This window comes from Pleurodeles waltl, chromosome 3_1 (assembly GCF_031143425.1).
Source record: "Pleurodeles waltl isolate 20211129_DDA chromosome 3_1, aPleWal1.hap1.20221129, whole genome shotgun sequence".
Classification (NCBI taxonomy): Eukaryota; Metazoa; Chordata; class Amphibia; order Caudata; family Salamandridae; genus Pleurodeles; species Pleurodeles waltl.
The window spans coordinates 816383620-816398520 of record NC_090440.1 but is presented as its reverse complement, the minus strand read 5'-3'; the positions used below and the strand labels follow the sequence as shown (position 1 = coordinate 816398520).

Genomic DNA, 14901 nt, shown 5'->3' with positions numbered 1-14901 from the left:
TAGAAAGAGCAACATATTCAGGTAGAACATGCATACATGCATTACAACTTCCATTTGGAATCAAAGCTTAAACATAAACATAACAAAGCCTCACACAGAATACAGTGGCAAATTGAGAGAAGTTTACAGAACTATTGGCCCAAACATCACAGTACAAGGATGATGAAAAGAGGCAATAGCAGTGGCAACATCAATGACCTTTCTCCCCCAGCACATCATTTTTTTCCTGTAAGTCTTTCAGGAAACTCAGCACTTCAGCCTGCAATGAATACCCATAGACAACACTGTCCTCAGGTCAGTTTGGTTGGAGTGCCGACATAATGCATAAAAGCCTCAACATCACATCCACTATCAGCTGCTGACAATTAAGAATGAATTTACATGACTACTTTAAGCCCAAGTCACAAAAAGTGTAAAGTTTATGAAGGGATGTACACAACACCTTGAACATACTTTTACAATTTATGCCAATTCGTAAAACAGACCCACTAGTATATTACTAAGGACCCTGAAAAAATATGAGATCATTTCTACCTCCAAAACCACAGCTCATGCTTTAAATTTGTAATGACTGAACTTTGGCAATGCTGACCTAGCATGCCTTATGCAAACCACCCTCAACCTGCTCAATGAAGATCTCCACTCCACAACTAGACAGCTATCTTCCCTAAGAAGTGTGATCACTGCACTTTGATTCTCACTGATCTAAACTAGCTTCCCACTGATGAAAAAATAAAATTCTAACTAGGGTGCCTAACCTATAAAGTGTTTCATTATAACTCAACACCCTACCTCTCAGGTCTCCTCAAATTATCAGCTGCCACAAGATGCCTCAGGATTAAAGACAACTATCTGCTGGAAAACTCAGGGTTCAAAACAAGGCAAGCTCAATATCAATCTATCTCAGTAGATGCAACTAACTCTGATGGCACTCCTGCCCAGAAGGGCCTAGAACTAAACCAACATTACTGTAAATTCCGGAATACCTAAAGATTAATCTCTTCAAACTCCATGCAACTTAAGGCACTGTATGATCACCCCAACCCAACACTATTTATACACTGAGTTCTTACTCCACTGCAACTGTACTTGAATTTTGGCTTCTTAACTCCCAAGTCAATCCACACTTTGTCCTGACTCGCTGCTATACATTCAACCACTTTAATTCTGTTGTTAGGCAATGGTTATTATCTAACCTGCTTCTCCCCATACTTTTGACCTGAAAGAAATTGAGTTACTAGTTATGGGGGGCAAACCCCTTCTCAAGCAGCAACTACAATTCTCATCAAGGTGAAGTCACAAGCAATCCCTAAATTAACCGGTACTCAACCCTCAGGCAGCTTGGCACAGAGCAGTCAAGCTTAACTAAGTCGCAATGTGTAAAGTGCTTGTGCAACACTTCAAACAGTAACGCAGTGAAAACACATCACATAAGGATACCAAACCTGTTTACATAAATAGAGTAATTTCAAATAAATAAAACAAGATCAAAATGACAAAAATCCAATCAGTAGAACAGAAGATATTCAATTTCAAAGGTTGGAGTAAAAATTTTGCCAAAAAGCATATAGTGCCAACTGTGGTCATCTGGTCGCACCAGCCTGGGACAAAGTTTCAAGTTCAGGCCAACTGCAATAAAGAGCAGCCCAGCTGCAGGGACCAAATTAGGCCTGCTGAACAGAGTTCCTTAAAACCTGGTTTGCAGAATGTTGCAAGGGTTGGCGTCGGAGATGTATCAAGCAACTGAAGCTATGCAGTGGTTCTGGGATGCGGCTATGCTGCAGTGAAAGGCCTGTTGATGAGGGCTTGCGATGCGAATTCCGGCGTCAAGGAGAAGTCGCACAGTCAAGGCGATATGTCAGTTCCAAGGAGCTGCAAGGCTGTGAAGCAGAGTCTGGCATGGTCTTTCAAGCTGCTGTCGATGAGGGAAGTGAGGGCCTGTGCCGAAGATGTGTTGTGCAGCAGTAGTCCCTATGAGTCGACAGGCTACAATGTAGATCTTTGTAATAGCTCTGATGCATGCAGCAGCAACAATGTGTTGGTCATGCTCTGGGTTGTGCCGTGCAGCAAAGGAGATGCATCAGTTCTGCTGGATCCACCGAGGCTGGCAGAGTACCTTATGCTTACAGCCAAGGGTTCGGACTGGGGTTGCAGCACTTGGCAGTGTAGACTCACAAACGGCAGAGTCCAGGTGAGGTGTAAGTTTATTGTAGGCCTTTGTATCCTGTGGCTTCACATCAGGAGACCACCCAACTTGCCCTCTGGGTCACTCTGGGGTTCTGTGTTCAAGAGATGTAGGTGAGGTACTTCTCACCTAGGCAAAAGGGCACAAGGTCAGCAGTCCAGCAGAGTGGCAGTCCTTCAGTAGCATAGCAGTCCTTCCTGGCAGAGTATTCACAGGCCCAGATGGGTACTGAGGTGTTGGTGTCTGAGATACACTATTCATACTTTGAAGTGAGGGAGAAACTTATAGAGGTGTCTCTTTGGGGTCTACAGGAATCCTGCCTGGTTCCAGACCAACTAGAAGGAGTATGCAGCCTTTTGTGTGGAGGCAGGATGCAGCCTATTCAAGTTTAAGTAGGACTGGGCTCAGCTCTGCCCTTCCATCCCGCTAGTGATAGCCATTTCAGGCACACCTAAATTCTCTATTGTGTGTGGCTGTCTAGGAGGAATACATAAAGCCCAATTCTCAGCTGCACCCAGACATGTGCCCCAGAGATAGGCTACCGGAACTAAAGGGCTAAGGAAGGAAAATGCCAACTTTCTAAAAGTGGTGCTTTCAAAATTGCAATTTAAAATCCGACTTCAACATAAGTTAAGATTTTTCATTGCAATTCCAAAGACACCAAACATGAGCTGTTCACCTGTTCCCATTGAGAAATTACAGCGCATTGAAAGTAATAAAGTAACTCCAATGTTAGTCTATAGGAGAGGGAAGCCGTGCAGTAGTGAAAAATGAATGTAAGAGTTTTTTTGCAACTAGGACATGTAAAACCTATAAGTACATATCCAACTTTTTAAATACACTGCACCCTGCCCTCGGGGCTTTCCAGGGCCTACCCTAGGAGTGACATATGTTTTAAAAAGGAAGGCTTGGGCCTGGTAATTTATTTTGCCAGGACAAAATGGCAGCTTAAAACTGTACACACAGAATGCAATGACAGGCCTATGCCATGTTTAAGGGGCTACTTATGTTTGTGGCACAATCAGTGCTGTAGGCGGACTATAAGCATTTAATTTACAGGCCCTCAGCACATGTAGTGTCACTTTACTAGGAATTTACAAGTAAACTGAATATTCTAAATGGCGATGTCAGTTTAACCATGTTTTAAGGAGAGGACACTTTAGCACTGGTTTACAGTAGTAAAGGGTACATAGTCCTAAGACTAGCAAAAACAATTTCAACAAAAAGTGCGGGGTAAACACAAAAGGTTTGGGGGTGACCCTGCAGAGAGGGTCAGGTTCAGCACATCCATTCCAACTTTGTTCCTGTAACTAGTTAAGCCCCCCCTTTAACATGGCCTTCTCTGCCTTCTCCAATGTACTGTAGGAGGCCAACGATCATTACTTTGTGGCTCTCGCTCTGTTTTTCAGACTGTGCTATCATACTTTGGCTTAGACTGTTACACTCCATTACACATGTTCACTACTGTTTAGGAACCTGAAGTTGTTTCTGTGGTTCTCCAATTTTCAATGTGATACTCAATGTTTACTGTTGAATGTTGAGTACCAACATACTTTATAGTGAATAGGCACTATTTAAAATTTATAAACAAATGATTGTGTAAAAATTGCAGACTGGGCAAATGCAGCCCTGTGTACATTGTTTGCTTTTTCACCCACAGGAAAATCATTTCTCCACTTTCGTAAAACCATTTCATTATATGCTTAATAGTTTGGATGTGGACTGTTCCCCTTCCCTGCAAAGCAAGGGGAGGTACTCCACCCCTTAGCTGGGGTAAAGGTCCTAAGATCTCCAGGTTGGAAAGTGTAGGATAAGAGTTTCCGAATAGCCAACCATGCCTTGTTCCACACACACCATAGCCCTTACATGAGGTTTACCAATTTGGATGAGAATATCACAGTCTGTAAACCTTCTACAGACATGGGAAAGTCTTCTGTGAGTTCCCAACAGGTATAAATAAATACATTTTTGGTTGTAAACATATGTTTACGGGTGACAATCTCATTGTGAACGAAACCCAATGAATTATATTTTTGCCTATTGATGTATTGAAGATATATGAAGGAGAGTGAATGTGGGAGTGCACACACAGTAGAAACTTAAAATACTAACATTGCTACTGAGACAGCTACAGTAGTTCATTTCAATGAAAATCAGGTTCAGTGCCCCTCATGACAACCACAGGATGCAAAATACAGCCATCCTTAGAAATAGAAAATGACAGAAAATGGCTGCTAAAAAAATCTTCATAGCCTTGTTGCTGCAGCTGTTAAAGTTATCACTGACAACAGTGGTGCTTGAACTTTTTTCAGAGTGAGTGTGCTGCCGTCAATGTTACATCACCCAAGTCTTAGGGATTGTGAAAAATCCAAGGGTCACAGAAGAACAACTGTAGCGAACGAGCCACATACATTTATCAGGAGAGTGATAAAGGGTTAGATTGTAGCCCGTAGTGCATTTTATAGCCCACTTATTGCAAATGTATTAATAAAGCATGGTGTGGCACTGCTCTCTCGTTTACAAACAGCACATTTTCATTGAAATGGCTCCTAAATTTGCACAGGCATGCGGTGTTATTGCTAAAACTATTTAATGCCAAAATGACAATGTGTGGAAATCAGGTTTCACCGAATAATTATAACTTGCAAATCATTAAGGTGGTCATTACAACCTCAGCGGTCTTTAAAGAAGACTGCAGTGCAGAAGACCGCCAGTAGTGGCGCTTTGCCGCTCGGCGTATTGTGACCGTTGGCTGCCCTCCGTCGTTTTTCTGACGGAGAGCCGCCAACAGCCATACTTGCGGGCGGCGGGAAGAGGAGGTTGCTCCACCTCCACCACTACGCCAACAGAACACCGCTGAGCTAATCACGTCCTGTGATTCTGCGCAGCGGTGTTCTGTTGGCGGTGTGGTGTTGGGGGAGCTGCCTCCATGGCTCCCGTCCCCGCCCGGAGGATCGACGGAACAGGTAAGTCGATCGTCTGTTGTGTGGGTGCATGGGGGTGTGCGTCTGTGTATGTAGGGGGTGTGTGTGAGTGCGTGTATGCTTGCGGGGTATTGCATGTTTGGGAAATGTGTGCGTGTCTGTCTGTATGTATGTCTGTATGGATGTGTGTGTGAATGTGTGAATGTGGGTGTACGTGTCTGAGTGTGTGTGTGGATGTTGGCATGTATGTCGGTGTGTGTGCGTGTATGTGTGTTGGTGGTGCCTGCGTGCGTGTCGGGTGTGTGTCAGTAATGTTATGTTGGGGGTCGCGGTGGGGAGGTGGGCCCTACCACCTTTGGTGGTGGCAGGGGTGGTGGGGGGTGTACGGCAGGGAGTCAGGGTGGGGGTGGGAGGTGGGGGAGACCCCTATCAGTGCCAGGGAAGGAATTCCTTGGCACTGATAGTGCTTACCGCCATGGATTTCATGGCGGTTCCTACTGCTGGAAATCCACGGCGGTAAGCAGCGTCACAATACCGGCGGCGGTATTGTCACGGCCACCGGGCTGGAGACCCAGGTCTCCAGTCCAGCGGTCGTCACCGCCCTGGCGGGCGGAACGGGGATGCGGCGGATGACCATGGCGGTAACCGCCATGGTCATAATACTAAAAAAAAGACCGCCAGCCTGTTGGCGGTCTTACCGTCGCTTTAACACCGTCCGCCAGGGTTGTAATGACCCCCTAACTGTCTTGATTTGTTTTGATACTGTAAAAATGTGTTTCCATCACACTTCAGAAATACAAAAAAAAGTGATTAATTTGTACTTTTTTAGCTGTCGATATATTTTTAAATATTTGTACAATCCATGTAGAGGTATTTAGATTGTGTTGCATTACAAAACAGACATTGGCAAAGCCAACAGGTCTGGAGTTTGCCGCCAGCCCCTTGGCAATTCTTGTTTTATCATGATTTTTGCAAATCTTTATTGTTCATAAAGCTGCTGGTCCCTCATCAATCTAAACAAAAACATGGCTAACAGAAAAAAAGTTGTTTTGGTCTCAAAAAACACTCATTGCCATAATACTCCCTGGCACTGAAGGTAAGTACTTTGTGTGTTGATTTGCTCTTTGTGAAAGGACAGCAAGTCATAACTCATAGTGAAGTCCACCAAGAAAAATGCAATTGACAGAACCACAAACTAATGGATGAAGACTGGTTCAAACCGCTAAAGGTAAGATCAAAAGGTCTTGGCTAACAAACTTAAAAAAGCCAATTGGTCTGGCATTGGCTACCAAGAAGGAACAAAAGAAGAAAAAAGAAATAACAAAGGAAGGATAGCAGGAAGGGGAAGAAAGAAAGGAGGACATAAACACTAGAAGAAAGAAAGAGCAAGAAGAAAATAGAACAAAGGAAAGAGAAAATGAAAGCGAAAGAAAGAGAGAACGAAGGAAAGAGAAAATGAGAAAGAAATGTAGAAAAAGAAAGAAAATTAGAAAGAAAGGGAGAAAACGAAAGAGAAAATTAGAAAGAAAGAAGATAAGGAGGAAAGAAGGAAGTAAGGATGTAAGGAAAGAAGAAGGGAAAGGGAAGGAAGGAAGGAATCTAGGAAAGAAGGGCAGTTAGGGTTACAAAGATAGAGCACTCTCACAAGAGTACCTGTGAGCTGCTGGTATGGTGTCAAAAGCAGGAGTCAGATAAACAAAGGAATTTACAACAGCACTCAGAGCAGGAAACTGATACTGATAGAGCAGGGATGTGTCCAGGTGTTCTAGGCTTGTAGAAAACCTCCTGCTGTCACATCATGGTCTAGAAATAAAGGCAACACTTAAGTATTGATAAAGTGAAAAAACACTAGTACTGAAGTGAACTACCTCGTGCTCCTTGTTAAAGGCCTAAACGCAGTCACTGAAAGTGAAGTTAGCCAGCGGCTGAAGTAGGCTGACCCATTGTCCCATACTGTATGATACAGGGTGAAGAAGCAAAATGTGAATAACAAAAAATCAGACCAATGGATGGACATATGCGGCAGACAGCCCCTTTATGTTAACAAATAGTACATATAATTATGGTAAAACCAAAAGGTATTGGTTAAAAGTCCGACCTAAGACAAGGCAACTCCAAAAGGAATGTACATCACTAGTAGGAGGCAGAAACTGACAAAGATAGCAAGTTCCCTGTGCTGGGAATAGCTGGTTAGAAAAACCCCTTCTATTACGTCAAGGTCTAGACACAAATGCAAAACTGAAGTAAAAATTAAGTACCAGCAAACACATTGGCACTAATGGGAACTACCTTTTGTGTGGACGTGTTAAATTTTGAAAGAGAAAAATGTAGTCACTCAAAGTGAATGTAGCCAATGACTGAAGTAGGATGACCCACTGCCCTTTATTGTAATGATGTAGTGGCCGTGAGCAAAATGTGAATGACATAACAACAGACCAATGGATGAAGAGAGCTGGCTGAAAGTCCCTTAAAATACATGTATTATGCATATAATGTATGTAAAATCAAAAGGTCTTGGCTAACGCCAGACCTAAAAATGGCATCATACGGCCTGTCCTTTCACTCTCCCTGTACTGTACGCCAGCAAGATTATCAACCAGTTAATTTTACAAAATGCTTCACTTTGTAGGCAGAGAACAAAACGTAAACACCAATCGCCATTTCAGAAGAATAAGCAGTAATTTGTCAGAAGCTATAGCTTGACGTTTTACCCCTGTCTTGGTACACACATGAAAAGTAGCAAAACCTAATTTAAAGTAATCTTTACTGCCCATTAACCATCTGAACGTTAGCATCACCCCTACTACAGCGTCGTGGACTGACGCTGTGTACAGCCACCAGAATCCGTCTAGAACCGCTAACCCGTCCTTTGCAACTAATTGTCCAAAGTCTATGTACTTGGAAAGGTTACGCGAGTGAAAGGGGGATGCGGTTTACTGTTTAAAAATTACATAAACCCGCACTCTTACAATGTTTTCGATAGTCGCCGCTCAGAAAATGTAATGCTTTATGTGCATTGCGCACATCTGGCTGTCCACGACTGAAACGGGATTTGGAGAAGGCACCCGGTGTTAAGCCTTTACACGTAACTCTTCCTCAGCGCACACCCGGTTCACATCGTTTTCATTCCTACTGCATGATTAACTACATAAGCAGCTTTCGTATTTACTGCATCGAAATACATTTGAGGCTACAACAATAAACGCACACGGAAACAAAGGGACATGTTATGTAAAATGGCAAACATCTCATATGCAGAAAACTACACAAGCAAAATAATTTGAGATTATCGAAATCGGCCACTTGAAAAAGCCTTTTTCAGTAACGAACATAATTGAATGCAAATTTTAAGCATACACTATATGAAAGAACGTAAACACGTGATATTATAAAGACAAGGAAGCGAATATGGGTGGGTTCTTTTCCAAATAACAAAGTACAATTTTACACAAACACAAAGATAACTTGCAGGGTTTGTCATAATGTGCACTTTACCTTTGCTATTATGTGACACATGCGAGCGCCTTCCTGAGTCAGGCTGAACAGGCTGCTAATGGCTGCCTCGATGTTATCAATGTTATCCGAGGAATCCATTTGTCTCACCAGGTTCTGTGTAAATAAATGCATTGCGTTATTAATATAGCACTGCCTCCTCTGTTTGATGTAACATTATCGTTGACAGAATTTCTACCTGTTAAAACGCTAACAATTCTTGAAAATGCCTAATCTAAAAATAAAAAATCTTCAGAAATCTTTGTCATAAATATAAGCGTTACCATCTCCCTTCAAGACGGTCCAAGAGCCTTGTTTCTTTTAGGAATATAGCAGCATTCTACACTTCTATCCAGCTACTTTACTCAGACTTTATGGGACACAGGATGGTCCTGATGCTGTTCGCAGGCCACTTCTGCCAACTTCCGTGCCCCCCCTCTCCCCAACCCGAGTGCGTCGGGGGAGCAACAAATTGACACGGAGGATACATATTTACTTCCCACGTTGACAGGACCCATGGGCATCCGTGAGGTGTACATTAGGGCAGAAAAGCAAGTAATATAAATAACGCGCATGTGCAATTCAGTAGTATGCTCATTTCCTCTAAGATAGTACATCACTCTGAATGTGTCATATGGTGCTAAAACTGACCTGCCTGCTATTTAGCACTGGTTAAAAGAAGATCACTCTGGGGCAGTGGGCACAATATTCCAAGTATTAGATCATGACGAGGGACAGAACAAATATATATATATATATATATACATATACATGCATATATATATATATATATATATATATATATATATATATATATATATATATACATACTCTGTATGAAAATGGAGGAAATCATCTTTCTGCATTGCTGTCACCCATTTGTTTTTATTTTTGTGGATATAGGAAGTTGCTGTTTTTGATATCTGGGCAGTTCGTGTCTGCCATACAAACCCTAATCACGCGTGCCTTTCTCTCAAACACGGTAACAGTTTTAGCTGTTTATTTGGCATACATCACCATTTTGATGTCATCTTTAAGGGTGCCCAAACTGCAACAACCTCATAAATGTGAAATCAACCGTTTGCCACTCACATGTAATCAAGCACATTGGCATGAGCTAGGGTACCCCAATGTAGAGGGGAATCGTAGGAGAAAAAGACAACTTAATTGATTTTTGTAACTGAAATGCTAAATGTAACACTATGGGCCATATGTACGAAAGCTTTTTCCCATAGACACAGAATGGGTAAAATCCTTTCGTACATCTGGCCCTATGTGAGTTAGCTGACAGCGTACGTTAAGCTGACCTGCTTAACTGTTTAATTAAAAAATATAAACTGCAGCGCACATACGTTTAAAACAAGCTAACATGAGCGTAGAAGCCAAGTTACACGTGCAGCTGGGCCACCACAGTTTCAAAAACATATTTAGCCACAAAACGGGTTTGAAAGAAAGATACAATAGTTTATTCTCATGATACATAGTTAATTAATGAATGAAGACACACCGTTCAACACAGATTTGCATTTTACATAGCGAATTTCAGAAGGCCTTTAAGAACAGTTTGATCTGGTGTCACCTCTTAACTTAGGCTCATCCCCATGCAGTTCCCCAGTGTGGTTTTTCATTCACAACTCATTTTCCCGGTAGAGGAGCTTCTCCTGACTAGACTACAGCTTAATCAGAACAAAATACATCTATTTGTCACTACCTTCTGTCTTACCAATTCCCTGTGAAGGAAAGTGTGCCACTGATCGTAGACAAGGGTCTGCTGGCATGTCAGTGCTGTCTGTCTTAAGAACCCGCTGACAAAGGAATTTTGACACTGATTAAAGCGCTGCTCTGACAAAGGCCATCCATACACGGCCCTTCTCTTTTAAAACCAATAGGTCAAAAGGAAGCAACAAGCACTGACTCCTTTTAAAGAAAATATGTCCCACAATCTCGAGAGGGGGAAAAGGAAAAGATGCTTAGAAGGGGTGTATTTTACTTTTATCCGAAAAGGTGCTTAAAAGGGGTGTGTTTTACTTTTATCCGAAAATGTGCTTAGATGGGGTGTGTTTTACTTTTATCCACATTTGATAGGAGGATGGCTTTGAGGAAAGCAAGGAGGAAGGGAGAAGCTTAGAAAGAGCTCTTTTTGAGATTTTCAAAACATAGGAAAAAAACAATGTAGGATTCTACATGATGTAAGCAAGCCCTATGAAACAGAAAGAGCACACAATTAATGATTTGTTAGAAATTAGGTTTCTGGTTGTCAGTGCTATGCACCATGATCAAGCAGGAACCACAATTCTAGTAAGGGTAAGTCACAAACACATCCTAAATTAACCTGTGCTCATCCTCTGGTGGCTTGGCACAGGGTAGTTCGCCTTATCTTAAGAGGCAATGTGTAAAATATTTGTGCAACACTTCAAACAGTAAAACAGTGGAAACACCAATCAAAATGATTCCACACCAGATTAAAAAATAGAACATAATTTAGTAAATAAAACAAGACTAAAACAACAAAAATCCAATAATTAGGTCTTGAGTTATGAATTTTAAAAGATTAGACTCTAAAGTAGCACTTAGAAGCAGGAAGCATCAATCCGGATATCTGGTTGCACCAGACTGAAACAAAGTCAAAAGTTGAGGCCCAATGGGATGGAGCACTGGCCAGATACAAGGGCTCTGTTAGACCCGCTGAACAAAAGTACCTTAATCCTGATTGCGTCGGCATCAAAGATGCAGGGTGCAGCAGGAGCTATGAGTCAGTGTTGATCCCCGCAGCAGAGAAGATGTGTTGAGTTTCTCCACACAAAGAGATGCATTGAAGTTCTCCACTCAATGGTGGCAATGCATTAGAGCTGATATGCGATGGTTCTGTCCATGCAACAGTGGAGATGCTCTGGTTCTGTCCACGCAATGGTGGAGATGCAGTGGTTCTGCTGGAACAAGCACCTTAGGCCTCACCTCCAAGGTTCCAGGACTGGGTTGGCGCCACCTGGTGAGCAGGCTAACAGATGGCAGTATCCAAGTGCAGCAGTAGGTTGGTTGGTAGTCTTTTATGTCCCCAAGACTTCTGGTCAGAAGACCAGTTGGCTGGCCATTAGAGTCACTCTGTGTTCAAGTGATGCAGGTCCAGTGGTTCTCACCGAGGCATGGGAACAGCAGGGCAGCACAGCAAAGCAGGAGTTTAACAAAGCAGTGGTCAAGCTGTGTGGTAATCCTTCAGCAGCACAGCTGTCCTTCTTCCTGGCAGAGTAGTCACAGGTCGAGAAGTGTAGTGAGTTGATGGGGTCAGATGTCCAATTCTGATACCCATTTTGGCCATGGAAGTGGGGGAAATTTCAAAGACAGTCATTTGAAGTGCATAGAGGTCTTTCTCTTCCTGCTCCATACTCTCTACAGGGGCATTATGCAGCCTTTTGTGCTGGGAAAAGGCACAGCCTATTTAGGTGTAGGTGAGACTATGGCCAGCTCCTCCCTCCTATCCTACCAGAATGGTCCATCAAGTTACACCTAAGCTCCCATTGTGTGTCGCTGTGTGGGGGAAATATACCCAAAACACAGTTGTCATCCACCCCAGACAAATGATCAGAAACAGGCAGCAGGCACCCAATGGCTAAAGTAGGAAAATGCCAACTTTCCAAAAGTGGCATTATCAGAATTACAATTTAAAATCCAACTTCACCATAATCCCCTCTCCCAACAGAGACAAGGGTTGAGAGTTAAAAGAAACATAGATGGGAGTGCTGGGGGAGAAGAAACAGGGACGGGATGGTGGGTGGAGGGACGTGAGTATCTCCAGTCACATACTGCTCAGACAAGCATTGAGGGATGAGGAAATGGGGGTCTGCAACTCAGAGAAGTGGTAAGTGGGAGGGGGTTCAGATGAGAGATTAGAGGCAACAATCCATGAAGTTTTCCATTAACGACCAATTAGATAAGTTAAGATCCTAGCACAGAGCACTGCGCTTCTTACACATCAACACTTCAGAGCTCTAAGGTGTGGGTGTTGCTGAAATTGTTTTACTGGGAGACTCAAGAAAAATTTATTTCATACTTCCAGAAATATGTGAAAAATATAAAGTGACAAACAAGTGCAGACAGATATGAACAAGCACAACTCTAGTTAGTGCATGAATTTTAAATAATCATAAGCAGCTTAACTGGCTGTGCTAACAGCGATGGTGGGGGTGGGGCAGTAACATGGAGAAGATGAAGGAGAAACATGGGAGGAAAAGAAATAGTAACTCAATGACAGCACTAGCAGTGGACGGACATTAATAAGCAGGAATCAATTGGTCCTTCATCCATGTGCCAAAGTCGAAACAGGAAGTGAAGCCTGGCGTGCGCTGGTCAATCGGGAAGCAGCAAAAAGAGTGACAATGGAGCCAATGAATGGCAAGTAAATGTAGGGTTCCAAGCCCTTTATTAAAAACAATAGCCCTCTCAAGCACAGCGCATGCCCTGAGTAGGCGAGACCTACAAAAGGGAGGTTTGGACCTGGCAAAAGGGTTATTTGGCCAGATCAACATAGCAGTTTAAAACTGCATCCACTGGCTCTGCACTGGCAGGCTTGGGACATGGTTAAAGGGCTACTTCTGTGGGTGGCACAATCAGTGCTGCAGGCTCACAAGGATCATTTAACTTATAGTCCCTGGGCACATGTAGTGCATTTTACTATGGATTTATAAGCAAATTCAATATGCCAATTCGGGATAAGCCAATATTGCCATGTTTAGGGGCGAGAGCACAATCACTTTAGCATTGGTTAGCACTGGTAAAGTGCATGGAGTTCTAAAGCCATCAAAAACAAGGTCAGAAAAGTGGAGGAGGAAGCCAAGAAGTTTGGGGGAACCCCGCAGAAAGGACCATTTACAACAGAGGGAAGTAGGACTGCATGGAAATTATGGCATGATTGGTTTACGGAGATTCACCAGTCACAGATAGGTTCAACTAACAAACTATTAATGCAGCTCAGAAATGTGAATGTTGTTTTAAAACGGCAAAGGAATGAAGGAGACTCTACAAGGGTACTGAATGCCTTGAAAAGACTGTAGAGTGACTGACGTCAAGTTTGCTTTAATCCCTGGACCTGAAATTACTTTATGAGGATCATGGATGCTGGTTTCTTGTTGACTCACAAAACTGAGAGGGTCCAGTACTGTCCAATGGAGACTGCTTGCTGCGGAGCTCTTACACGCTGGAACACCTAAGAAACAAATCAATCAATCAATCAGTGTTTTTAAAGCACAGCTACTCACCCGTTAGGGTCTCAAGGCGCTGGGGGGAAGTGTAGCATATACTGGTGAGGTGGTTTAGAAAAGCCATGTCTTCAGTTCCTTCGTGAAGCTGAAGAGGGAGGTGGTTTGTCTGATGTGGATGGGTAGGGCGTTCCAGGCGGTGGCTGTGAGGTAAGAGAAGGAGCGTCCTCCTGTCTGGTTTTCCTGATGCAGGGTACTTCTGCAAGAGAGAGCTGGGCTGAGCGTAGGGCCCTGTGGGGTACGTGGAAGTTGAGTCACTGGTTCAGGTAGGCTTGTCCAGTGTTGTGGAGGGCTTTGTGTGTGTGTGAGGATCTTGAAAGTGATTCTTTTCTCTATGGGAAGCCAGTGCAGTGTATGTAGGTGTTGCGAGATGTGGCAGTGTCGGGGTAGGTCGAGGACCAGTCTGTCAATGGCGTTTTGGATGTTTTGCAATTTGCAGGTGAATTTTTTGTTGCTTCCGGCGTAGAGTGCATTGCGTAGTCCAGTCTGCTGGTGGCGAGGGCGTGTGTGACTGTCTTTCTATGTTCGAGGGGGATCCGTTTAAAGGTCTTGCCTAGGAGGCAGAGGGTGCGGAAGCAGGTGGAGGTGACTGAGTTGATTTGATGGTTCATTCTGAGGTATGGGTCCAGGATGATTCCGAGGTAGCAGGTTTGGCTGACGGGGGTGGGTGGGTTTCTGAGGGTGGGTGGCCTCCAGGAGTCACTACATGCATTGGGTTGAAGGCCCATGATAAGTACTTATGTTTTGTTTGTGTTGATTTGAAGGCAGCTGTTTCTCATCCAGTTAGCGACTGCTTCCATGCCTTCGTAGAAGTTGTGTCTGGCCTTGTCGGGTTCGTTGGAGAGAATGAGTTGGGTATCGTCAGCATAGGGGATGATGTTTATTCCATAGCTTCTGATGAGAGTGGCTTGCGGGGCCATGTAGACTTTGAACAGCATGAGGCTGAGGGAGGATCCCTAGGGCACTCTGCAGGTGGTTGGTGTGGGATCTGCGAGGAAGAGGGCGAGCCACACTCGTTGCGTTCTGCCGGACAGGAAGGATTGGATCC

The 14901-nt window shown here is 43.5% G+C and overlaps 1 protein-coding gene across 3 annotated transcripts in view; it reads right to left on the bottom strand.

Annotated features, from left to right (window-relative positions):
• INSC (INSC spindle orientation adaptor protein) overlaps positions 1–14901 on the bottom strand; it is a 1473234-nt gene that overhangs the window by 641633 nt on the left and 816700 nt on the right. For all 3 annotated transcript variants that reach the window (XM_069223704.1, XM_069223703.1, XM_069223702.1), the window contains exon 6: positions 8605–8718. In XM_069223704.1, coding sequence (XP_069079805.1) covers positions 8605–8718 — 114 coding nt within the window. The remainder of the gene's footprint in view (positions 1–8604; positions 8719–14901) is intronic.